We start from the raw sequence: 27849 nt of genomic DNA, 5'->3' as shown, positions 1-27849 counted from the left end.
CTTTCTCTATCTTTGCACATGCTCAGACATTTCCCTATGAAGAAGTTAAAAATGGATTGATCACTTAGACCATGAGAAGACAAGCAAATAAATCCAAACTGAGGGGTACAATGCAAAATAATTTGCCTGGACTCTTCAAAATGCCAACATCCTGAAAGATTAAAACAGGCAGGGTGGGAACTGCTCTAGATTAAAGAATTTTAAGATAACATAACTAAATGCCACGTGTTATCCCAGATTGAATCCTGGATCTGGGAAAAACTGATCTGGGACATTATGAGAACAAGTAAGTGTAAATATGGAATATATACTTAGACAACAGTACTTCATCAACACTGAATTATTTGGGTGGGACAACTGTACTGTGCTTGTACAAAATGTTTTAAACACTCCAATCTGACTGTCATGTTGTGACTGTCTACAGTTTATTTTCATGTGTTTGAGGAGAAAAATACTATCCATATATATAAAGATAAAACCAAATGGGGCAAAATATAAACTAGTAAATACAAATGAAGGGGAGGCACGCAGGTATTCATTGCACTGTTCCTTGTGTACCTTTGAAATTTGTCAACATACAAAATTGATTTGGAAGAGTTGCTTGATGGATTCAGGTGCTATAGTGGTTGATCCAACTACTATAAATTTTACCAGTAATGAATGATGATTACCACCTAGATTCATTACTTCATTAGTGGAGATTTACCTTTCGTTTAAATTAACCAGGAACATGCCAACTGAGACAAGGAGATAAGGAAATTAGGTTTAAGGTTGTTTATCAGACACTTGCCTGTAACTTAATACTTTAAACCAGATATAAAGCTAGCACAATCCCTAGCCATAACATGTAAGTCTGGTTTCATGTATACATAAACCATCTTGTTTCACTTAAGTTGCTCTGCCTGCATCTTTCCGGAGATTTAGGTTTAAAAACGAAGAATATATTTGTTTAAGAAACATTAACATTGACTTCTCTGAGAATCTGAGGGAGAAAAAACTCACTAAAAAGAAGATTTTCTATTCAGCACTTTAATACCAATTTAGTAGTTACATATATACCATGCATTTTTCACAATCACTATCCTTATATAGTTGTTAATGCTAGCACTGCCAAATCTGTCTTTAGGGAAGGAGAATATAAAGGATAGGGTGGACCAAGATAAAAATGAGAAGACTTGATTTCTGCTATATATATTTATCAGCTAATACAAACTTCCATGTCTGTGTGTAATGACTTCAAAGTTAAGCAAGTACAAAGGCAGGAGGTAAATGAAGAACAAAGGGGAGAAAAGAGAATACGATACATTGATGGATTAAGGCAAAACTGACCCCAGGAACTTTACATATAACTATATTTCACCTTTCATGTTTTGAGGAAAAAATTCATTTTCTTTTCTTGCATCACCTCTGAATTAAGGTAAATAATGCTCCAAGCTTATCATGACTATGCTTCTATGATGTGCCAAGTTTCCTTTTTCCCTAGTTATATATTGATCCAGTAACCTTTGTGTTTCCTATCATTTTATGATAAAATGAGTAGCAAGTAAATGAAAATAAATGTATATAATGGTAACATCAGTGTGGTCTACGATACAAAAGATAAAGACGAGAAGAAAAAGATGGTCTGGTCTTTAATAAGGGGGGATAAAAGACAAAAGTCTAATTAAAGGTTAAAAAGTGGCAAGTAAAATGAATGGTAATATTCTGCATGGGGGACGAGTATGTACTGATGATTTAGTGTTCAAAAAATCTTCATGGAACTGGGTCTCCCTGAAGGGCAGACAGAATTGGACATGTAAAAAGAAAAAGCCGGTGCCTTTCAAGCAGAGTGAAGCACCAAATAAAGGAACAAAGTAAAGTGGGCATGTTTACATACACAGACACGCAATGACTGGAGTTCAGCCTGGACGAAGCTGTGGCACTTTGGGTACGAAGGGCTTTGACTGACAGAGCAAAGATGCTCACATTTTGTTTATTAAGCAGTGGTGAGTCAAAGGTTTCAGAGGACATTAAAATGTAGAAATAGAGTAAGAAACATAAAACTATAAAAAATTTAAGACAAATAAAGTGACCCAATTATACATGCATATGTTTATCAATTATATGCAAATCAGTATCATATAGTGTGCCTTTGTATAGGTTTCATTTTGGAATCTCCACTTACATGCTCCTCATTTATGTTCTATTCACCATTCTTCATTCTCCAAGGGACAAATATTTTTACAGGAATGTCTTTCCATTTTGTATCGCTTTACAAAGCATTTTAAAAAATTTACTTAAACTGGAAAAGCAGCTTTCTGTATACCAAACTCCTCTTTGTTTGAATAAATCTATACTTAGGGTTGATAAACACAACACACTTTTGTACTTTAAGGCAAAAACACAGAAATCTGATTGGCATTTTCAGTCACTGGGCAGAGACCAACATTTGTGCCTTTCATACACAATATCAATGTCAGAATTGGCCTGAGTAATTAGCTGGATATGAATACTTTCTTTCATTCCTACGATTTTGCCTAGTCTTGTGACTAGGAAAAACAAACTTCTATTATATAATTGAGTTCAATATCTATAACCACTGAAATTGCCGTCAATTGCTTGAAACTATACAATAGAAAATACAAATAATACCATTAAAATTTTAAGTTAAAAATTTTATTGTAAAATACACAGTCTACATAAAATTTCTACATAATGTTCTGAAATACATTAAATCTTCAACTATTCTGTTTATTATATTTACATAATACTGGAAAAACACTAGGAAGCAAATTTTTTATTTTCCACTTTGAATTAGTAGAACCATCTATTCTATAAATTTGCCACAGAATATCTTGTTTTAATCTCCTGATCTATACCTTTGTGTTTTCCTTCTAGCATCCTAAGACTTATCAAGCAACTCTCAAAGTATCCTCCAAATTTTAGTAATTCCCTTTCTTCTTATAAATCTTTTCTAAGACCCATAAATTTTACAAAAATTTCATTTTGCTTTCAGTATCTTATAGACATAATAAAAAGCAGAACTGATAGTCTCCAAATACTTGAGCAGTAATACTAATCTTTACATAGTTCATATATTTTAATAGTTCACAAATTTTCAAGCAACCGTTAGTAATTTAATTCTGTTGTTAAATGGAGGTTTAACACAGCATCACTCTATAAGCCATATCTTATTAAGTAAGATTACTGATACTGATCAACACTTTTTTAAAAGGGTATTTATATATAAAGCAATTACGGAGAAAACTCAAATTAGAAAACTGAACCCATTTCAATTAGTATGGATTTAAATTGTTCAAAATAAAAATGAAATACTTAGGTATAAATCTAACAAAATATGTACAGGACTTATATTCTGTAAACTACATAATACTGATGAAGTCAAAGAAGATCTAAATAAACAGAAAAACATATGGTGTTCATGGACTGAAACACTCAAACAGTAAATCTATCAATTCTCCCCAAATTGATGTACAAACTTAATGCAGTTCCTATCAAAATTCTAGCAAGATTTTTTTTTGTAGATAAACATAAGATTATTCTAAAATTTACATGGAAAAGTAAAGTAACTAAAATAGCTAAAACAATTGTGAAAAAGAATAAAATGGAGAAATCAATCTACCTGACTTCAAGACTTACAACCTAACTATAGTAATCAAGGAAATATGGTACTGGTGGAGGGACAGACACAAAGATCAATGGAATGCGAATCCAGCACACACAAGCATGCGTGAGATGTTTCCTTGCTTTCTGAAATAGTATACTACATATATGTACTATGCACTATATTCTATTATAAAAGTGTTACTCTCTGGGGCCCTTTTGCCATTAACAACTTCAGATTTTGTCCTTTCATATTTTTCTGTTTGCCCAATTAGTTGTGTACAGTCTTTGATACCTATGTATAAAGCAATGACAGTCTTCCTTTCTAAGTTACTATTATACTCTGAATGGTCAGATTTGGTAGCAATCTTACCTCAAGATGAACAGAGAATTTCTGTATCATATAAATTTGGTGCTCACCTGGAAGTTGTTCATTAGGCCGTAGGCACAAGGATTGCTTTCACAAGATGAGAAATCAAAGTTTAATTTGCAGGCTGCTGAAGTACAGTTTGTTAGCTCTGTTACAATAGTGTCATTAATGTTCCCAGTGGCATCCCGAACGACACAAGAACCTGAAGCACAAGTGACCAAGAAAAAAAAGGATAATGAAGCTAACATTCATTTTCATTTCATAATGATATATACTGATGAAGAAATTATGGTACTGACTGTATATACTTGCTTATAACAGCATACACTGCATTTACAATTAAGATAGCTTTACCTGGAACAGAATTTGGAAAGCATCATGGTCCTCAATATTTTGGTAGTGAAATGGAATCTTATAAAGACTAGTATGTATACATACACACTTAAAAACCCTGTAAGCATCACTGTAAAAAATGGTGTAGTAGCAAAACCGTTTTCTGCACTGTTTGGTTAAGATGTCTTTAAGCAAATACAGAAACATTTTTCTTGTATGCGTGTGTGCTGAAGAGTTCCAAATGGCAAAAATGTTTTCCTATACTCCAAATATTTTATATTTAAAATGTGCCAAAGATCAGACTTGAGGTAATATCAATCTTCTGTGAGGGAAAACAATTTGAACATGAATTTATAATTCTATTTAAACCTCTGTATCAAGTAAGTCTACTTTGACAATAAGAAAATACATGGTATCTGAGATTTGCTTTAAAGTAACCCACAGGGCAAAGTGAATGAGCATAGATGAAATAAGATTAACCATGTACTGATAATTCTTGGTAACTTTTTTGAAGAGGGATGATGGTTACACGTTGGACTCTTCATTAGAAAACATTCTACTTTTCTGCAAAGTTGGAAACTTTCCTAATAAAATATTTTTTAGAAGTTTTCTTGAAAAAGCACTTAATCCTTTGGAATAACATATGATGTAACAACTACCATTCCTTAGTCTTCATATAGTTTTACTTCTGAAGAACTTTAACATTTCTGTATCATCATATATGAGGTAAAAATCATAGGTATTACTGCAAAAACTGAACAATAAAACAAAATTAAGTTTAGAAAGGAAGAATATTTTAATGACTAGACAGTTTTTTATTCTTAAATTTCTTCTAACTTTCAGAGCAGTGTTTGCAAAACCATCTTTTCTTAAAGGCATTCCTGCAAACACTGAAGGGTGAGGGGAGAACAGACAGCGCCCTATCTAACCCTAAAACAGCTAAGCTTTTATGTTCTGATGTCCTGCATCAAAATTGGGGAAAAGATGTTCCACCGCTTGAACTAGTGACACAGTCACTGGTGTAGAACTGATCTTTATTAGCCCAGCTACTGAATAACAAGGATATTCTTTAAATTAAAACTAAATTTCCTTTAGCTAGCTTATGTATAATGTATATAAGCAAGCTAGAAACTTTTAGGGAAACACAAAAAAATTTTGCTCAGCCTAAATCTAATTCATTTGTTTTTTCAAAATGAATTTCAGAGATTTACATATGGATTGTAAGGATAAATGTAATCCAATTATTTTTTTAAATACTAATTTAGGCCACCGTAAAACTGACTACTAGCATTTCTAACCCTTGTTTAGAAAAATTTTAAAATCACATATAGGCAAATTAGCAGCAGAGTTTGTAAAAAGTTCTGTAACTGCTTACAAACAAATGACTGGCAAAATTAAAAACGGCAACATTAAAAATTTTCTAACTCAAATACTATGGAAAATTTATGTTCTGTAGTCTATGAATTTTGAGTTTGTGATTCTTCTGATTAATACTTGACTAAGATTTATTCCTGAAATATGCTTTAAAAACTTAACTGTAAAATCCGAATTTTGGAATTTAGACATTCAAGACAATGCTTACATTTTAAGAACATATGTTTTCTAGGTAAAGCATATAGTTTTATGAAAGTGTAATAAACTCAAAACAAGACAGGATTTACAGTCAATACATGCAAATTATATGTAAATCAGTAGTTATTAATTTTTTTCTGAACTAGAATGTTTCAATTAAAGAATCTACCACTATAAAAAGCCTTTAAAACGTTACTTATTTATAAATAAATAAGGCACCAAAACCCTCTTTTCCGTGAAAACAATTTTTTAAAGCAAATGCCATTATCTCATTTTTGGTAGCAAAATCTCTAACCTTTAATTACCTATAAAACACAATAAAACAAGAATTTAGAGACTGGTTGACCACTTATACCCTTTCTTCAAGTTCTAAAATGTTACGATTCCATGAATGTATTAAAATGGCTTAAAACTACTTTCATTCAATTTCTTAACACTCTTCATTCAATGTAGTATGTCCTGTTCAATGAAATCAGGTTTTATGATAAAAAACAATGTCAGGTACTGCTTAGTAGCCTTGAAGTGATCTTTATGCATGAATACACAAGAATATATAAGAATCATCACAAACAAAAATATTCCAAAATTTGTAAAGGTCAGAAACTTAAATGCATTTACTTTAATATTAATTAAATTTTCTATAAATGTATCTTGGTGAAATTTAAGAGTGCAGATAAGATTGTACATAATTTTCTAATTTACTATATAATTAAGAAAAATCCTAGAGGGAAACAATAGATCATTTGGTGGCTTAGATAATCTCTATAAAATCACTACTAGTTCACTTACAAGTGTTTTTGAAATAAAATATATAAAACTCCATGTCTTCTTAATAAAATACTTCTTAATTTAAAAGTTAAATATAATGTCATGAAAAAAGAATGTTTATAGTATGTACATCATGAAATTTTTGAAACACATAGAGAAATTTAAGGGTATTTACCTACAGATACTGCAATTCCTATGTAAACCATCGTAGTAATTAAAATGGCTAAGAGTGTTCCTTTGGGTATGGCTGACTGAGGATCCTAGAAGACAAGAAGTTTTTTTAAGTCTATCTTTAAAAATAAATATATGTATGTCATTTTTATGTGAAATCAACACAGCAGTTGATAATACTTACTGCAAGATCACCTGAGATATTTGCTCCAGCCAGTATACCAGTTGCAGCAGGAAAAAAGATGGCAAATACAGAAAAAAAGGTTTCCTCGTCTCGAAAATCTGGCCCAAAGTTCTCATTAAATATTTCAGCTGTAGAGAACAAAATATTTTTGGCAATTAGTGGATAGCAGATTAGACCATAATTTAGGTTAAGAGTAAGTGGTTATCTATGATCCCTGACTTTTCCTCAGTTCAAGTAATTAGTAAATTCTTGAATATTTCCTGATTCAAATACTGGTGTTTTTCTTTATTTGTAGAGGCAACAGTTTACAACCAAAATGGTTATTTGACCTGGCTCATGCCGTACTATTTTGTATACCTTACTAATTACGTTTCAAGCGCCTCTAACTTGATTGTTATCACCAGACCAAGAAGTCAAAGAAACAAGAAAGGAGGTAGGAGAACAAAAGGAACATGATACTAACCTGGAACCATTTTTTTCCCCCTGACATACAAGTTACACACTACCTGCACAGCTTTCTCTGTTTCCTAGTGGTGATCTATTTGATTTTTGAGGCTATTCATCAGGCATCCAGATAATTTTACCTAAGACAAACTAGGTAAAGGTCCTTTCTATTTCAACAATTATGAAAGCTTCAACTAGTCCTATTGTTTCCATCTATTGTGACAGGCTCTGACACTGAAACAACCAACTAACTGTCATTTATCTATCCATCCATCCATCGATCCATCTATCATAAGAGTATACACCACGTGCAGGTCCTACACTGGAGCCATCTACTATCTCAAGGTACTGAGCGATAATTTAGCAACAAGCTACCTTCATGAAACTGAAGCGTATCAATGGGGAATTACAAATTAAGTACAGAAACAGGTCACTGCAAATAGCAGTAAACTACTGATGGTGCTGTGAAAGAGAAATAATCTAATTCATTGTGGTTACAGAAGGCTAAAGAGATACAACTAAGGAGCTGACACTTAAGCTGAGACTTTACTGAGTAAGAATCAGCCATGTGATGATTCAGGGGAAAGAGTATACCAGGGAAAATCAACAACATGTACAAAGGCCCTGAGGCAGGAAAAAGGTTAAGCTCTTTTGAGAAACTATAAGAGTACAAAGTTCTCACAGTAAGGGGGAGATAAAATGAGATGGGAGGGGCCAACAGGGGTGAGATTATGCAAAATTTTATAGTTTCGATTTTATCTCAAATATAATGGCAAGCCAAGGTGGGTTTAGAATCATGCAAATGACATGATGTGATTAATGCTTATGTGGATGCTATGTGGACAGTGTACTGAAGGCATCAACACCCAAAGCAGGGAGACCACCTAGGAGGTTATTACAGTGGTTCACTCTAGCAATGGGAGAATAATGAACTGACTAGAGAAGGATTAGAAGGTAAGAGGGCAAATAGAAAACACTGATATCCTGGTTTCTTTCACTTATTGGGATGGAAAAGTCTGAGAATGATTAGGTAGGAAGGGCATTAAATAAGCAGTTGAATGTACACCTACATCTGGAGGTTAAAGGAAAGGAATAGAAACATGTCAGCCTCTTGAGAGACTTTTGAGCCATAAGAAAACATATTGCAGAAGGAAAGAATATAGTTAGAATGACCAGGACCACACTCTGTACAACTCTGACATGTAGGGGATGGAAAGAAGAGAAGGGTTCACAGGAGTAATAGACATAGTGACCAGTGAACTAGGTAGAAAAGAACTGATCAGAACACAGTGTCTGACATCAAACAAAAAGGAGAATGGGACAACTAAATATATGGGACAACTAAAGTCTGCTGAGAGTCAAAAGACTAAAACACTGCACACTGTATCTAGCACCAAGTGACTGTGACCTTGACAGAAGCCAGATAAGAGGGGTTGATAATGAATGAAATAAAACCATTTGGTGAAAGCATGATGGTGAATAGGCTACACACAGTCTCAAAGTACCTCTCCGCACACCACTTATTAATCACACAAAAAAAGGAGCAACCTCACAACAGAGAAACCTCTCAGGTACCATTTTCACCAAGTCATCAAATTTAAAACAATCAGTGATTGGGAAAATGGCATCCCAATGTGATGATCCGAGGAAGACACATTGTTTTCAGCAGAAATGAGTAACTGAATCTACGGAAATAAATCAGACAAACCCAATTGGAGGGACCTCCTAGAAAGACAAATGGCCTGTAATCTTAAAGAATGTGAATGTAGGGAAAGGGAAAAAAAAGGGTTAAGGCACTGTTCAGACTAAAGGGTACTGAAGATTAAGTAAAGAATGTTTTTAAAAAGAGAGATTAAAAAGACATGACAAGTCAGTGCAATATATGATCATGGACTGGATCCTGGAACAGTAAAAAAGTCTCTACAAAATCTTTATAGAAACAATAGGAAAATTCTGTATATGAAAAATATGTTAGCTATAACATCGTGCCAAAGTTAAACTTCCTGAACTGTCCTTTTCCTTAGTAGATACACGCTTAAGTATTTACAGATAAGAAGTCATGATTTCTGTAACTTACCTCAGAAGGTATCAATCATAGTAACAATAATTAGACATATATGAAGTGATGAAAAAAACTTGTCAAAAAAGAATACAAAAGTGTGAATTTTTTTGTGAACCTAGGTGGAGGGTATAAGGAGTTTACTGTATTAATTTTTCAAGTTTTCTGTAAGTTTGAAATTATTCTGAAATAACAAGGAATAAATGGAAAGGAAGGTTATGAGAAATTTGTCTATGAAAGGGGCTTGGAAAGTAAGGTGGTAACTGGAGGAGAATAAAAGACAAGAGAGTATTTTCAAGGAAGGGAATTACTAGAGCAAGTATGTAAACGTATATAGAAGTGATAGTTTCAATGCAGGGAAGCAAGAAAATTACCAAAGAATAAATGCTTTGAGAAAGTAAAACAAACAGGAACTAGGTCACAACAGGGGCACTGGTCTTTGGCAAAAGGGAGATAATTCACATAAAATAGAGGAGAAAATGAATATCCCTATTGGGAAAGTAGTCATTTGAACAGACAAGTTTATCAACATTTACTGCAGATACTACCTTAGAATAATGAGTGAGAGGAGGGCCAAGCAGTATCAACTGCCAAAAAGAAAAAGTCATGATCCAAAGTATATTTAAATTTATTCACCTCAGCTGAGATAGCCCAGATGTCCTACTTAAATACAATGTAAGTTATTCCTATACTAAAAAATTATGTCATACTTTTATAAGTTGTCAAGGATCTGAAAAAAAGGAAATGAAAAATATGGCCTAGTTGATATTTATAGATATTAAAGTCATAAGCAGAAAATACGTAACTATTAGAAATATTTTAGTAGTAATAATTTACTGTAATTTTAGAAATAAAAGTGGCAAAAACAAATGTTCAAAAATGCATAATGTAAAATTTTAAGTAAAAAAATCATTCATAATTAGAAGAAAAGTCACAAATATAATTTCTTAGAGTACAAAATAGAGTGAATTATTATCTAACTAATGCTATTAAATTTTCACTTCTGGCATGCCTAAAAGACACCTCATCCCCTAATCCAGGAAATGAGGATTAGAAGGTTAGTGCCTTGTTTTAAAAGTAGGCATAAACACAAATAACCAGAACAGATATCATATTATCAACCCAGGATGAGTAGGCACAAATTATAGGCAGGTGTCCTTGGGTAAGGTAAACCTTGAAACAATTAGTATCAGAAAACTGCCCAGCCAAGTCAGTGTCAGACATAGGCCAAACCAATGCTACTCACATGTGACCCAACAACAGTGTGTTGTTACCATGTGGCAATAAGATCAATAAGGAGCCTGCACCAGAAGGTACATCACCTAGGTCTCTAGGCCCTACATTTAGTTCAACTAATTTTTCTCCAGTAAGACTTTCTGAAGCAAGAAGTGCATTGATTTATATTCTGCATCTTTTCACAAATCTGTACAAATAGCTCTGGTCTAAACAACTCAGGAGAACTGAAGCTAGGCTTTTTCTTGCAAGGCTTCAAAACAAGGAGTTTTTGTCAACTTAACACAGACCTATTACCCTAAGTGATAAGCATCTCTGATACTACTGCAACTATTCTTTCTGGCTTCCATTCTACCCGGCAGAGGTGGGTTCAGAGCTGCTGCTCAATGCGAGGAGTGGGTGGAGGAGACATACAGAAAGACACTTTCGGAAATAATAAATGACAAGTAAATTTCACCTCTAGTGAAAATTAGGTGCAGAATGAAAAGGGTTATGAAAAATGAAAACTGGCAAAATTCTCACACAATTAATAGTGTAAATTGTAAAAAAAAAAAAAAAAAAAAAAACCTAAATTGCAATTAATGTAAACTGTAGAAAAACTTAAATTGCAAAAAACTATTATTTCTAACTGCTTTCACAGCCTGAGGCACTTTTAGACTGTTGTGTTTAAAAATAACCAGAAGAATAAAAAGATGTTAGATGCTATGTTAGAACAAAAGTTACAATTTCAGTAACAAATTCCCCAAATGAATAGAGAACAAAAGCATTTTTCCTCAATAGCATTGATTTCTCTACATTCTATTACTTTTGTTGCTAATAAATAAAAATGAAAGATGCCAATCAAAATGACTTTTTATTCCAATTATACAACAAACATAAAGGGAACCAAATTAAACTGAATTGTCAATTAGTGTTGGTCAGTACACCAAACTCAATTACATTGCAAAATATCTAAAATGCACTACATTACAAAATATCTGAAATGCATTAAAATATTTAACACTAGAATGCTATAATATCCAGCTTTATAAAAAAGAGTCTATTTTTCCTACTTACATTTATAACCAAAGAAACCTTTGGGCTTCTTGCTCTCCAATGGGATAAATGTTCCTATGATGAAATCAGCAATAGCAAGTAGTAGAATCACCAAAAGAACAATCTGAGCCTGAAAATTTAAAAATCAAAATCATATATATCATGTCTAGACATTAATTCGTTTCCTAGAATTATAGAATATATGTAACTTCCATGAGGGAAAGGATTTATGTTGTTTCCCCAGTGCCTTAAACAGTGCCAAGCACAAAGCAAGTGCCTAATAAATTTTTATCAGAGGAACAATCTTCAAGAACTATCCTACAACGTTCAGCACACTGTGGGGAAATGGACAGCAACAGTAGGATCATGCTATACATTTCTGAAATGAATTAAAGATGTGCAAGTCCTGCTAATAAGTGCCACAGAGGAAAAAATTACAGTACTATTATTATCTTTACTAGCTCCCCTGATAGGTGATTTACCCTATCATCCTTTTTTTTTTTTTTAATAAACTCTTAGATTACAGTCTTAAAATGACTGTTATCTACAAATATTCCCCACATTGCCAAATAGAAAATCTTAAAAATAATCTTATATGTAAACTTCTTTGAGAATGGCCACTTACGAATCTTCAACATCTAAAAATATTGCCCCACCTTAGAACACTCCTAAAATGTACACTCTAAAAGTTTATACATTCAACATATACAGATGTTCTAATGATATCATTACTTACTTTTGCCTCCCATTCCATTCCAGCTACTGAGATGCCTAAAAGGATCACCACTGTGATGGCTCCAATAATTCGGATATCATTGATTTCATCTATCATAAGTATGGAATGTTCCTAGAAGCAGAAAATAATACAATGAGCAATATTAGTTATTTCAGAGACATTCTTCATTTCTTTATGAAAGGCATTTTAGAGATATCACAGTGCCTCACACGCAGCAGTTGAATAAAATGCCTATTTAAGGAATGAATAGAGATACCTAGGGAAAAGGAATGAATTACTGTTTACTGTTAAGGTGTCATTCAAGCATCTGAAGACATCAAAAATATCAAATTACTGTATTTAATACAGTAACAAACAAAAGAAGAATTGCTAACAAGCAAATAAAAATTATAATATGACTAAATAGTACTAATAGGATTTTTTTAAGTTACGAGGCAAAAATGTACTTTTATTCATTGTGACTAGTGAACCTATGTTTTTAATGTCTCTTACATTGCTTAAGGAAAAGAGATGAACACACTTTCACGAAGCTGTTCAAAAACACACACTGTTCCATTCTACAAGCAAAATTATTTGTGGCTAAATATCAATGACATTAAACACACACTAAATTACACAATGAAGGAATATGAATTCTTAATGATTTTCTTGCTTGCTTACTGCCTTTTCTCCATCCTTTGGCCTATACAGGTTAAGGTCAGTGCCAATGCAAATGCCAGTCCTTTTCAGATTTTACACTTCCTAACACATAGTATACTACAGCAGAACAACAGTTACAACCTAACATGAACACAGGTGTCCACTCAAGGTTTCTCTCATTTAATAACACTGAATCTATTTCACTTCTGCTGCTTTAACTATACACATGCAAACTACTCTTTTCAAATCAGTTCTATTCTCAACTTCAGAGCAGTATCATCAACTACCTTCCGGCCAGCTCTACTTAGATACACCAAATTAGACACCCCAAAATAAACTGTTCTGAGTTCTCTCAGAGTAAATCGCATTACCACCCATCTAAATCCCCCTCCTTCTCTAATTCCCCACATCTCATTCATCAAGTTCACTTACTCAACTTTTTAAAAATCCCTCCAACTCACCCACATCTCTCGAACCCCACTGGTCACTGGTGTAAGATTAGCCACCGTTTGCCCTTCCAGGAGAGCTACAACAACTTTTAAATGGTCTCCATCTCCAGTTGTGGCCCCACAAATCCATCCTCTATATTGTGGCCAGTTATTTCCTTAGGCCCAAATCTGACTGTCATGGATCCCAACTCCAGTCAAGGTAAGACCCAAATTTAACAACAAGTAAGACTCTTCCTGATATGATCCTTTTCTTCCCCTCTCATCTTACATCTCTTGCCAGCCATACTGAAATAGTTCCAGTTTTGGTTGGCTTTTTTCTTTTTTTCAAACACCATACTCTACCCTTTCCAGATCTTTTCTCTTTTTCTTCCCTATTCCTCTCATACCATACGTCTCCACTCCTATCTGCCTGCTAACGTCTAGACCCCCTTGGAAAACCCTGCCTTGAGACTCCTCTGCCACACATTCCTGGATAGTAAATTAAGTGATCCCTTTCATGTTGCCAAGGCCTCCTACTATTACCCATTTCCAACATTCTATAATAAATTTTTGGTCCCTCTCCCACACTAAACTTCTTGAAGGATGAGTTTTGTGTTCCTTGCTGCTTTCCTAGCATCTTCTATGGTGAGTGGCACATCAACCCTCAATAAAGATTTGGGAACCCCTCAATAAAGATTTGGGAAACAAACGACAAGAAAAAGGTGATTTACCTTAAGCAACTCTACCACAGTTTCTGCAAATCCAACCACATACATAGCAACTGCGACAGCATTGGCAAAAGCGAAGATCAGGCCAATTGCACCACCAAATTCTGGCCCTAGACTTCTAGATATTAGATAATATGCTCCTCCTAAAGAAAAGGAAAAAAAACAACAAAAGTACTAATGTTAGGATTTTAAATGTCAGACAGTCCTTTTAATTACACAAGAGAGCACATGCCTCCAGTGAACACAGCAGTTAAACTAAAAGGCAAGTGGGTGAGCATATTTTCAGAAAGAAACACCCAGAAAGAATTCTTTACAGCCCACTTCATTCATTAACAGTTCTCAACATCCAGAGAATTCTCCTCATGTCAAATATAAAATCATTCTGCTATTTAAATCTCTACTTTCTCTTCTAAAGCTTAGATTAAAATGGGTAACAGCCTCCTCCTCATACTCAGACACCAAGATCATTTCCCAATGATTTTCTAAATATTTTTAATCTTAATGTAACATTTAAAATCACAATTGACATGATTTCAGTTACTTAAATTAGTATGGTAATTTGCTAGTAATGTGAATACTAAGGTAAAAAACAGTATCACAAGAAACTTAAAGAACAGCATATACTGGCATCCCAAAGAGATATAGTTTGTATTCTAATAAGTCCTGCCTAAAAGGCAGAGTAAACAAAGACATTAATTGAGCTATCATGAATCAAGTATTTTTCTAACTTAAAAAATATATCAGTATTATAATTCTGAGTCACTCTAATGCTTAGGTGAAGTCTCTAAGAGCTCTCCTAAAATTCTCATTTATTTCTGGCCTCTAGGTCATAATCAAAACTTAGTTTTAATAATAATGAAGTTACATGAAGTTATATACATTTTGCTAGACACTGATGAAGTATTTCATTCTTAAGAGCATATAATGAAATGGCATTAAACAGCTTACTATTTATTTCTATTGTTTCCCCAATATAATGAAGATAAATGCAACAAAAAAAATTCTACTGTTTAATAAAGTACTAAATACGCAAATTTTATTCGGGAAATACCTGTGACAGGTTTTGTTGTTAACGTTATGAAGTTTCTCAAAATATTCTATACTTTAAAACTATCCAACAATACTTCCTTAGTGATGCACTCTACCAATTAATAATTTTTATCACCTTGGAAATTCTGAAGAAAAAGAATGCAACCTGAGCATTTAATATTAGCCTCATTTTTTAAATAAGATGAAAACTAAAAATTTCTCCAAAATATTTTGAACACTAAAAATTCTAATGGACTTATATAATGACAATTTTTTGTGTCAAATAAAGATCTCTCTTGAAGTTCTAAAAATATTAAATCACATTATAATTAATCACAAGGAATACCCCTGGAATATTATAATCATCACGGACTATATTTTGAAACGTTGTCAAAATGCATGTAAATTATTTCATTTGATACCAATACCAATAATGAATTAAGTATTGTTTACCCTGATTTTATAGATAAGAAACTCAAGTCACAATAAAAGCTTAATTGAAATCAGTCAACTACCTATGTGTTTCCATAGTTGACAATATAAACTTTAGAATGAGAACTATCACCAACAGAACCTGTAAAAGCAGGGAATTCATTTGTAATGTGTTTAAAGCTTTGATTTTATAAAATTTCAAGTCTTTCTATTATTAAAAAGAAAAAAATACATCTTATGATGCATTTGACATGGGGAAAGATAATGGGAAGGGAGATGATGAATATAAGCAACAAATTCTGAGATTTCAGAACTACTTTAAAATCTTCTACCAATTGGGATATCTAAACTTAAAACCCAGAACACAGTTTCATTGCTTTTTAAAAGGTTTTTTAAGAAAATAAGAAGTTACACATGAAGAATATAAAAGCATCTTCTCGTCTTCCTATACTCTGAATTCCTGATGAACAGCAAAAGTGTTCTAGTGCTCTGCCCTATTTCGCCTCACTTTCATTCCTGTGTCCTAGAAGCAATCAGCTTAAGAGTAGTTTTCTCCCCTACTTTTTTTCCCCTTAGCATCAAACTAGTATAAAAGACCTACTACTTAGTATGACTGGTATATTTCCTAATCAGCTTAGGGTGGCACATAAATTTTTATTTTGTTAAAAATTATACAGTTTACTTAATTCTAGCAAGTACAGTTAACCCTTGAACAACATGGGTTTTAGGTGTGTAGGTCCACTTATATGTGGATTTTTCTCAACAAATATACTCAAAACTTTTTGGAGATTTACAACACTGAAAAAACTCGCAGATAAATCATGTAGCCTAGAAATACTGAAGAAATTAAGAACAAATTACGAATGTCATGAATGCCTAAAATATATGTGGATACTACTTTGTGCTTACATAGGTATGAGTGATATTTAACATAAAATTAATAATGTGTTAGTTTTCTCAGTGTTTTATAACTTTGCCTTCAAAGAATTAATTACCGTACAGTATGTGCCAATCTCTCTCTCTCCGAATTAGAGAAATTGTGTATCATCACAGATGAGTGGTTTTTTAAAAAATGTAACAATGTTCCCCGTACTGTATTATGAATATGACTGTAATACTGTATGCTATAAAAACTGTGTAATGATTCATTCATTACTGAATAGCCTGGGCTACCACAAAGCAATCATATCACTATATTGGGCTACAATAAAGCAATCGCAGTGCTGCCTCTTTGCTATCAGTGCATGGTTAGACCTGTAAATAAATACAAATTTCTTTTTTCACTTTACCTTTTCATTTTTTATCTCTAGTGTTAGTAATACATATAACATATGTAGTGTTTTGTATCATACAAGACAATACTGATGTGGCTACTCAGATAATTCATCTTGTAGACAGATGATATAAACACATGGTAGCAGTACAGTACTGTAAATGTACTTTTTTTAATAAGATTTTCGTAATAATTCTTTTTTTAGCTTACTTTACTGTAAGAATACAGTATATAACACATATACAAAATGTATGTTAATCAACTGTTTATATTATCCGCAAGGCTTCCAGTCAACAGCAGGCTATTTAAGTTTTGGGGGACTCAAAAGTTCATGGATTTTCAACTCCACAACGGTCAGCACCCCTAACTTCTATGCTGTACAATTATTATCCCCACTTTAGATATGTGAAAATCAAGGCTTAAAAAAGTTAAATAACTTGACCAATGTCATGCACGTACAAGGGGAAGAACTGGGCTTAAACTCAGGTCTCTCTGACTTGCTTACTCAGTACAATATGTATGATGAAATCAGCCTTTCTGTTATCAACGAATAGGCTAAAGACTATGATAAAAAAAAAATTATGATCAATTAAAAAGCAACAACAGAAAAAAACTATTTTCTTTTTAAAAAATCTATTGCCCAGGCAAACAGAGAGCTTGATATGGAAAAAATACCCTCATAGGATCTCATAACTTGGCCATAAAATACTCAATTCTCCTGAGTGCAGAGGACATAAATGAGTCAGACACCACAGATACTAAGTAATAATACCATATATGATGGGTTCCACTATGATTACATATTGATTTAAGGATATACTTCCCTATAGCTCTCACTAGATTAAAAATCAATAACCAAAAACCTGACTAGGTTAATCAAGAGTCTTATGATCACTGGCCATAAAACAAGTCTTCATAAATTTCAAAGAACAGAAATGAGACGGCATTATTGACCACAAGAGAGTTAAATATATGGATTACTAAATATTTGTAAATTATGCAAGACACTTTTAAGAAACCCACTGATAACGGAATAACCACAAGGGAAATTAAAAAGTATTTTGAATTGAATGATAATAAAAACGAAACATATCAAAATTAGCAGGATATAACTAAAGCAGGAATTACAGGGAAATTTACAGTTTTAAATGCTCATATTAAAAAAAATAAGTGATCTAACTTTCTACCTGGTAATGATAATAATTAATAAAGTTATATAATGGACTAACAAAAAATCTGATAATCAATGACAATCTATTTTACCAATACAGAAAGTACTTTCTGTCACTTACAACATGTGAAAAATGTTAGTTTTCCTCACTTCCAATGTTTGGCTTTACTTGTATACAGAAGTGAGGTCAATTATTTCAGAGAAAAGAAAAAGATATGAGTATGTGAAAGTAATTCTGACATATAGCAGACATTTTATAAAGAGTCACCAGCAGAATCTGCAGAAAATTAAAGTTCATTTTAAAAAAGTATATTTGTTTCATTTTTGCATAATGCAACAGCAATGTTGCACTACATTAGATAATGTATGTCAAGACCATGGTATCACGCCTAGCAGTTAAATCTCAAAAAATAATTGCTACTATTATCTGAACATAAGCTCCAAGAAAATAGGAACTTGTCTGGCTTTCATTGTTGCAAATCCAGTGCCTGCCTCAAAGAACTCAACAATTATCTGTTGACTGACTGAAATATAAGGAACAAAAACTTCACCTTAGTCACAGAATAAGTAGATTTCTAATGACTTTACATTTTCAGAATTACCTATCAAAATTTTGATGTACCTTGGGTTTTTACTTTAAGCTGGACCGACCTCCAGTTTAAAGTAAAGGCTCCAAACCAGAAAGTGGGTGAGGAACTGCTTGCTTCTATTTCTCAGTTCATATAACACAGTGTAGTTCCAAAACCAGAATTTACATTTGCATCTTACGAAAGGCCGCCTGCAGTTGTTCTCTATTTCATAAATCAGTTGATATTCAGAGATGAATTATTCGAGGATGGAAGAAACTCTGGTCTGTGAAATCTAGGAAATGCAGATCTGAGGGAAAGTGGCTACTGGCCAGCAGCATCTAAGTTGCAGAACCTGTTACACATGACCCAAATAAATTCTGTAAAATCCAAATTCTTAAAAACACTGGTAGGATTTGCAGAACAGGAAACAGCTCGGGGTTCCTAGCTACAATAATCTGTAGAGCATGAATGTGCCTGTTACAGCAGGGACTACACCAGAGATGAAGGTAAAGGGGGTGACTCCATCCGCTAGTTGGTGCTGCTAGTCCTAATCTGGGTAGGCAGAGAATTGAGGGGATGGTTCTCTCAGCTGCCACTGGTAGATTTAACTACCACCCAAAAATCACTAGCAAAATCTAATCAAGCCTGAAACTAAGCATCTTGTATTTTCTAAGTTTTGATTCTTTTTTAAAAACCCTGAATATTTTCAAATTATTTTCATCCTAGACTTCACAACCAGACACTTTGTTCACAAATTGGCAGTTAATTTATATTTTTTTAAAAACTACACTATTCTAGATTAGTATCTGTTTAATCTCTAAAATGTACTGTTAAAGCCAATGTTAAAGCTACTTAGTAACATTAAATCTCTCCTTTGGCATAAAGCACAGGCAAAGTATACATTTTATACACTTCCACAGAGCTGGAAACACATACCTTACAAAACAAGAATAAAATATTATTCAACATTAATAAAATTAAAATGTGATAATTCAGTTGAGAATCAATATAAACTGTCAAACACTACCCCAGAATAGTTCTTTATATTAATAACTACGTACTCAAGTTTAAAAGAGAGATTTTCAAACTGAAATTATTAGACAGAGCAACCACAACCTTTTGTAAGTACATTGGGTAAGATATTTCCTTATTAATTCCCTTAATAATCAACTTTCAGTACAAAGGAAATTAAGATGGGTCTCCAGACATCACTATTCCCATAGTACCCCTCCATTTCTCCTATCGAAGCCTTTGCGCCCTGCCCCCCTGGATGCTTCTAGCTCTATTATTCTCATCTTATGTAGCCTCTTCAAGAGAGGAAGCTGTGCTAGAGGGCATGCAACCCAGGCACTTTAGGTCCTAGAGCTACTAAAAGATAAAATAATTTATTGTTAATAAATTCACTTCTATACATTGAGTCTTTTAAAATTTGTTTTATCTTTTTTGCTCCTTGGGAAATTTTATTGAACAAGGATTCCTTGTTCCAGAAAGATCCCCATTCCAGCATTTACTGTCGTCAGCCTCTAGTGTCATTTAGTAATTTCATCTCTCCTGTACATACTCCATAAAATGCTTCCTTGAGCTATAGGTATGATGCAATTCAGATTCAACTTGTTGGGAAACAATACCTCGCAGGTACTCTTATTGAGCAAAAAGTTTACAAAGTTGAAATATTCTAATTCTCTTTCTTTTTTCACTTATTTTGTAGAATAATGACTTAAAGAACAAATCTCTTATCAATTTCTTGGTTACACTGAGTTCAGATAAGGAAATTTTCATTCAGGAAACTTGATTCACACTAGATTCTTTACCTTTATTTATCAATTTTCATAGTAAGTTGCCTAGCACTCTTCAAAGGTAAAAAAAGAGATTTTTTTGTGTGATGTCTGTGAACTTATGGAGTTTGTCATAAATAATGCTTTCATTTAAATCAGTAGTAGCAGTAGTATTGCTGTTCAAACTATCCAAACTTGAGTCAGTGTTAGCTTCCTCAATGTGGCTACTGGGTGCTTCTAACATGTAACTAGCAGCCTGTTACCTTCTTTCCTTTCTGCTGTGAAAAGATGTCTAGGCTCCTCTAGTACATTTCCTGCCCAGATAAGGAATAAGTTATTCCTCCAAGATTCCCTGGTTCCTTTGTATGGAAATACACAACGTAGGCACTAGGGGTGCTCAGGGATACTGTGTTGGTCATGTGGTACAGTGACTTTCCTAGAAAGAGCTAAGAAATATATCCTTTTGGGATAAAATGTGTGAGTCATACTTCAATTTAGAATCATGAATACAGAATACAATATAATCTCATTAGTTTTATACCTGTATCTACTTTCTTCCACACAGAAATAGTTTTTTCAAGAAACCAAATAAATCCTGTCACGGATCTCCAAGTCTGCAAATCAGATAGAGAGGAGACAGAACGGGTTGACATTCACTGAAATAATCTCCGGGGACTTTCACTGCAGATGATACAACTTGTTTATATTCTATAAAGGATCATCTTGGTTTCTAAAGTCACTGACTGTTAAGTGAAAAATGAATGACTTCTAGCAAAGCTTCAAAGTATTTGGACATTTCTCTACATTAATGACTTTCTCTAGGTTTCATTATTTCAGCAAGCTTATTTATTTTCTCATTTATGAATATCTGGTAACAGAAGAACTACAAATTGTATAATCCAATGACTTTTTCCCTAAAGTTTCTTACTTCATGAACTGACTATCATTTTGAGGCAACTCAGGCAAAACTGCAACATGCGGTACTTTGCTGGAACACACCTTCATGCACTCCACGTTCTCACACCTCCTCGGTATCTCAGGAGAGAAGACTAGATGCAAGTCTCCAAGGCATTCATAAATATACATGAAAACTACTGGTAGTACTGAAAGATGAGATGTCTTTTTAGTCACAATACAGGAAAATCTATGCTTCCCATAATTTTGAATTCGCAGGGAAACAGTCTGGGGTTCATGCTGACAGTGGGTTCATGACTCATTCCCCTCGAGGCTCACAACCTAGATTCAAAGGGCTGAAGATAAGGAGAAATTCTTTGATGCTTTGCTGATCCTCACAAACACCTAACACTCCACCCCATTTCTCCTTCAGCTTTCGTTCTCCAATAGCAGCAGAATGAAATGAAGCATGAGGCATTCAGCACATAAGAAACCAAAAAGAATCTCACAGCAGTGTCTAATTAACTGTTGGACATATCCACATCTTAAACCCCAACTTGCTCAATCCAGATTCATGTACGCAACAAAACTTCAGCCAACAGTGATGCATGCTCAACATAGTCAAAATTGTATTGATGTGAGCTGCCAGCTTTCCCGAGGGCCATAGTGATCTGACTCCTCTGGTATTTAAGAAATATGAAGACAGGGGAAAAATGGAAAGCTCAATCTGGTTCTCTCTTTCTCCAAATACCAATGCAGTTAAAGCAGAAATTGTATGTATACAATGTCAAATACAGATATGCAGAGACAGTTGAGACAGAAGGAACAAGTTGATTATTTTCTCATGTGATCTACTATGACTTTACAGGGGCTAGTATAAATTTTCTCTCCTTTTTCTAAGGCTCTTCCTCTCACCCCAGCTAAATGATGAGTTTTGGTTTGGAAAACGGATTTTTCTTCTTCTTGTTCTCAAGGGTCTCAATGCCATTCTCCTGGTGTCCTGGGTTTTCTCCTGAGGCAATGTGAAATCTCACAAGGTAGATTTTGTGGACTACAATAAAAGAAGGGACCTCAGGGTGCCCACTGAAGACAGCTAGTCATGGGTATGAATTCAGAACCCCAGGCGTTACACAAGCTGTTAGGTCATGAGGAAAACACTCTGCCTAAGTTTCCCTCAGTGGGGAGGAATGACATTATACCTGTTCCACACTGACCAAACACAGGACACATGCCACTGATCCAAGGGCTAAAGCCTGGGAAGAAGCAACAAGGGACAGCCGGTGGAGAAGAAACCTGGTTAGAAGCTCCATTCTTGCTGCCAAACATACTGAATGCTCTAAACAACTTGAAGCATACAGGTTTGTGTATGGATCAACACAAAATTTTATATTGCAAAATTCTAGTTCAAAAGCACTCAATAGCAACTTTCTTGCCTATACAGACCTGGTATGTTTTTTTTTAAGGTAAAAAATAATTAAAGACTTAAATATTAATTTAGTATCGGTAATCCAATGATGATGATGTGAGAAGACTGAATTTACCTCCTCGTACAAATCCATTCGTAGCTATTGCTGAAGTAGACAATCCTGTGATAGTTGTCACAACAGTGGCCATCATTATTACAAGGACTGACAGACCTTTAGGGAAAAAGAAAAGAGACTTGAGGCTCAGAGCCTACAAATGCACACAGCCACTTTGCCTATTCATTATCAAATGAATCAAGCAGTATGTAACTTTACTTACCTATTCCAGCTTGACCCACAATCCATGACAATCTAATAAAGAGCATCACTCCCCAAATGTTCAACATACAACGTACCTAGGAAAGAAAACGAGGTCAAGTCACAGATGAAAAGTAATCAAACACAATGCACAGTAAATGCTAAATTAGCCAATAGCAGAATAACATTTAAAACCATAGAAAGTTGTTTCCAATCTAACTCTTAACCCACCCTTTTCTTTAACAGTTTTTTTGAAGAGCTTAATGAGATCTTACATGAGTTAATTTAAGTGTAATGTAACATATGAGTATTTGTGTGTATATATTTTATCTACACATACATACATACACCCATTACAATTATCTGAAGCAGCAGGAGCAAATAAACAACAAAGGTACAAGGAGTATTTTAAGACTTCAACTCTAAAAAGTAGTAGTTTATGTTCCCTTTTATCAATATAGGTTTAATTTTTGCTTATTATTTTATAACAGCCTCATTTCGTGATTTCTACAGCAGATTAAGTATTAGATAATATTTGTCAACACAAAATTGTTCACACATCTCTCAAAATCTAAACTCTTTGTAAGACAGTATGCCCAAAATATTTTTACTTTTATTCCTTATGCTCATACATAGAACACAGTCTTCTAAAAGACCAAAATCTAAGAATAGGCAAACAATACGACTCAGAGCTTAACATGTACTCTGATTAGACAATAAAATTACTACTAGAATTGGGGTTTTCCCTCTAATTTAGTGCTTCCAAAGTCTTGATGAGACTATCTACTCTAGTCAGATTCTTAGTACCTACTCAAACACAGAAAAACAGAAGTAAATCTGAAACTTAATCACCTAGTCCTGACTACTGAAGTGATCTCAACACTTAAGTATTTCTCCTTTATTCTGTGCTTGTTAAATTCTATACACTTCTCTTCTAAAGATAAGGAAGCAGGCTTATTTCAGCTAAACTGCCTGCCCAGCTTTCTTGATTCTGACGCTCTCACAGATTTAATAGCTTCATACCTAATTTCTGAAAAGTGATAATATGTGAGATTCACAAGAGGTTATAAAATATCATTTAGAGGTAACCAAGTATATTTTGATTAAATTATTTCCTTTGCTGGATTTAATACCCATAAGGATGACAGGTGTAAGTTATTAATTTGGTCCTCCGTAACACTCAGATAAAACAGTTTAAAAAAGAAAAAGCCTTCTCTAGAGAATTAACGAGATTATGAAGATTTTTTTAATAAACAGAAATGCTATAATTCTAAAATGAAGTCTTTAAGTACATACGAGTACACCCTTGATCCAGCCAAACTTCACAACTCCTTTACTCTCTGCAGCATATGTAACCACAGCTTCTCGGGTGGGTGTACTTTCTTCCCCATTTGCAAAGCCATCCTCAAAAGGTTCCTGGTGATAAAAGGAAATGTAAACTATACTTAAGAATTATTCATAATTTAAAATCACCTGATAAAAACAAACATCACTACATATACTTAACCATGTTTAGGAGGACACAGTACAGATTTCCAAGAATCAAGGGTTTCTGAGTATTTTACCAGAGGAAAATGTAAAGCCATGAAGTGGAATAAAACCTAAATTACTGAGAACTTTAAAAATTTAAATTTTATCATGACAGCAAACCCATTTTAATAATTTCAAATTTTAATTATACCTTGGTGGTATCTGGAGCACACAATGAATACTGTTTGTTAAGTACAGGCTAGCCAGGACTGCGATTTAGACTGTCTCCCCAGGTACAACTTTATATTGCCTCGTTGGCATCCATCCCATATCTGAAATTCAGTGATAACTGTATAGGAATCCTCCTAGTCACCCATGAAAAGGCTTCCCTTTATAGTCCCTGACAGCAGGACTCACTCCTAACTCCTGCCTTTACTCATCCCTTCTCTGTGTTCAGTCACTCAGCGCTCTCCATTCTTTCCTTTCTAATTTTTCTCAGATTCAGACATGAACTGGTTGACATGCATTTTCACAACTAGTGTTTCCTTCTAAGGCTTTATGTTTCATGTCTGATTCAGTAATTCTTAGTTTTTCGTTCTTCACATTCTCTCCCTCTCTCCATGGTTCTCAACTTTTGTTCAGTCCTAACACGCCCAAGGCACATGACAAATTTCTAAACCAGTAGCAGTGCCTTAAACAGGTCATTAAGGGTGGAGGGAAGTGTTGGGAGACTGAAAATGTCCCAGATCTAGAATCCTGTCCCTAACACTATCTCCACAGTTCCTCCTCTACCCATATCTCAACAGCAGGGAACAAACCACAGCTGTATTTCAAACATTCTTTAAATGCAGAAGAGCCAACTAAATTATCATTTAATTCTGACCATTGTGATCTAGATTTCCTACAGTCCTTTTTTTTAAAAATCATTTTCAGTGGTTCATACCCTCTACTGAATTCTGAATATAAATTTTTTTTCATAGAAATGAGCTGTAGCAAGTTCTGTTACAACAGAGCAAATTCATGTAATGATCCAAACTTCCATTTTTTTCTTTGACTTCTGTTACCCAAGTCGATTCATTTAATTCCATTTAATGCATTATTGCTATATGGTTTTCCAAAGTGCTATCAGCCTAGATCAGCTCTCATATTCCATACTTACATACTTACCTACTACAAATTCTTAGATTTTTAAGCAATAGAAAAAAATTATAATAAATTATATGCCTACAATGTAATACTACTCAGCCATAAGGAAAGAATAAAATAATGCCATTTGCAGCAAGATGGATGGACCTAAAGATTGTTATATTAAGTGCAGCAAGCCAGAAAGAGAAAGTAAAATACCCTATGATATCATTTATATGTGGAATCTAAAAAAAGGACACAAATGAACTTATATTTACAAAGCAGAAACAGACACACACAAAACAAACTTATGGTTACCAGAGGAGGAAAGAAGGAGGTGAAGGGATAAATTGGGAGTTCAGAACTTGCAGATACTAACTACTATATACAAAATAGATAAACCACAAGGTCCTACTGTACAGCACAGGGAACTATATTCAATACCTTCTAATAGCCTATAACAAAAAAACATGAAAAGGAATATATATACGTATAACTGAATCACTATGCTGTACACCAGAAATTAATAAATTAACACAACACTGTAAACTTTAATTTAAAAAAGTCATATGCAATAATTTCTTTATAGTAAGTTATATGCAATAATTATAAGTTATATGCAATAATTTCTTTAAGCATTCTTTTTATAAATTATTTTACCCAGGTTTTTTAAAATAATCAAAATTTAAACTAATCCCCATGTTAACACTAAAAGACATAGCTATAATTTCAACTATGTGAAATCCATGGAAAATAAATCATTTTAAGACCACTAAGAACTTTAAAATGAACTTTAATCTTAACTACTTCTGATAGTTCACAAATTTTTAAAAACAGATCCCAAGAGAAATAAATTATAATCATTTCCCTTACAACACATAGTTGCATAACTACTACCTACTGTATCAAGGATTATTGTACTATAAGAAGGCTGCAGGGGGAGGGTATGGCTCAATGGTAGAGCACATACTTAGCACGCATGAGGTCCTGGGTTCAATCCCCAGTACCTCCATTAAGAAAAAAAAAAGGTAGAAAGAAGGCTGCCCCAGGCTTATGGCATATAAAACTTCCATTAAAAAAATTTTTAACTATCCCAATCTGCTATACTTTAAAAAAAACAGCTTTATTAAACTATAATTCATATACTCACTCATTTAAAGTGTAAGCATCAATGATTTTTAAGGTACTCACAAAGTTGTACTATTATCACCACAGTCAATTTTAGAACATTTTCATCATCCCAAAAGAAACTCCATTCTCCATTTTCCCTTTCCTGAAGCTCCTGGCAATCACCTACTTTCTGTCTCTATAGATTTGCTATACTGACATATCACATGCATAGAATAATGGAAATATACGATATGTGGCCTTTGTATGTGGCCTCTTTTACTTAGCATAACGTTTTCAAGGTTCATCCATGCTATATTACATTATCAGTATTTCACTCTTTTTCATTGCCAAGTAATACTCTGTTGTATGAATACACCACATTCAAAAAATCTCTTCATCAGGTGATGGTCATTTGAGCTGTTCTCCATTTCAGGCATATAAACAATTATAAACAATGCTGCTGTAAACACTGGTGCACAAGTTTTTGTGTGGACATAATATTTTTCACCTATCTTGGGTATACACCTAGGAGAACTGCTGGTCATGAAATGCTTTTTGAAATAACTACTTCTGGTCATCTTTCTCACCTCTTCTGTATCGGACTGCAGAATGTCACTCCTCATTTCAGTCAATATGTCTGCCTATTTTTATCCCTCTTTCTCACTTAGAATTCAGTATAAACATGGAAACTAGTAACTATTAAGCTTGTTAGAAATATGTAGAAATAGAAAAAATGTAATCATAGGCCTGTGTGGGTCAATCATAAGAGAAATCCACTTTGGCTTGACCTCCACTGCTATATGTGTTCTAGACAGTCAGACATCACTGAATTCCTCCCACCCTACTCCCAAAAAAGACTCCTGATGGGAATTGATGACTCAAATGTTCAATTATTCAAATAAATCCAAAACAAAAATATATGCCTATTAACTCAGTTGACTTTAAAAAAGACAAATGTTCCTTAGTTTTCATTCTAG

The 27849-nt window shown here is 33.8% G+C and overlaps 1 protein-coding gene across 2 annotated transcripts in view; it reads right to left on the bottom strand.

The window, feature by feature from the left end:
* SLC12A2 (solute carrier family 12 member 2) overlaps nucleotides 1-27849 on the bottom strand; it is an 84590-nt gene that overhangs the window by 35865 nt on the left and 20876 nt on the right. For both annotated transcript variants that reach the window (XM_032476640.1, XM_032476641.1), the window contains exons 2-10: nucleotides 24464-24583; nucleotides 23190-23265; nucleotides 22988-23083; nucleotides 14307-14446; nucleotides 12509-12619; nucleotides 11794-11902; nucleotides 7002-7129; nucleotides 6822-6906; nucleotides 4024-4175 (exon numbers count right to left, since the gene is read on the bottom strand). In XM_032476640.1, the coding sequence (XP_032332531.1) occupies nucleotides 4024-4175; nucleotides 6822-6906; nucleotides 7002-7129; nucleotides 11794-11902; nucleotides 12509-12619; nucleotides 14307-14446; nucleotides 22988-23083; nucleotides 23190-23265; nucleotides 24464-24583 (1017 nt within the window). The remainder of the gene's footprint in view (nucleotides 1-4023; nucleotides 4176-6821; nucleotides 6907-7001; nucleotides 7130-11793; nucleotides 11903-12508; nucleotides 12620-14306; nucleotides 14447-22987; nucleotides 23084-23189; nucleotides 23266-24463; nucleotides 24584-27849) is intronic.

This window comes from Camelus ferus, chromosome 3 (genome assembly GCF_009834535.1).
Source record: "Camelus ferus isolate YT-003-E chromosome 3, BCGSAC_Cfer_1.0, whole genome shotgun sequence".
Taxonomy (NCBI): domain Eukaryota; kingdom Metazoa; phylum Chordata; class Mammalia; order Artiodactyla; family Camelidae; genus Camelus; species Camelus ferus.
This window is presented reverse-complemented; position numbering and strand designations above follow the sequence as displayed.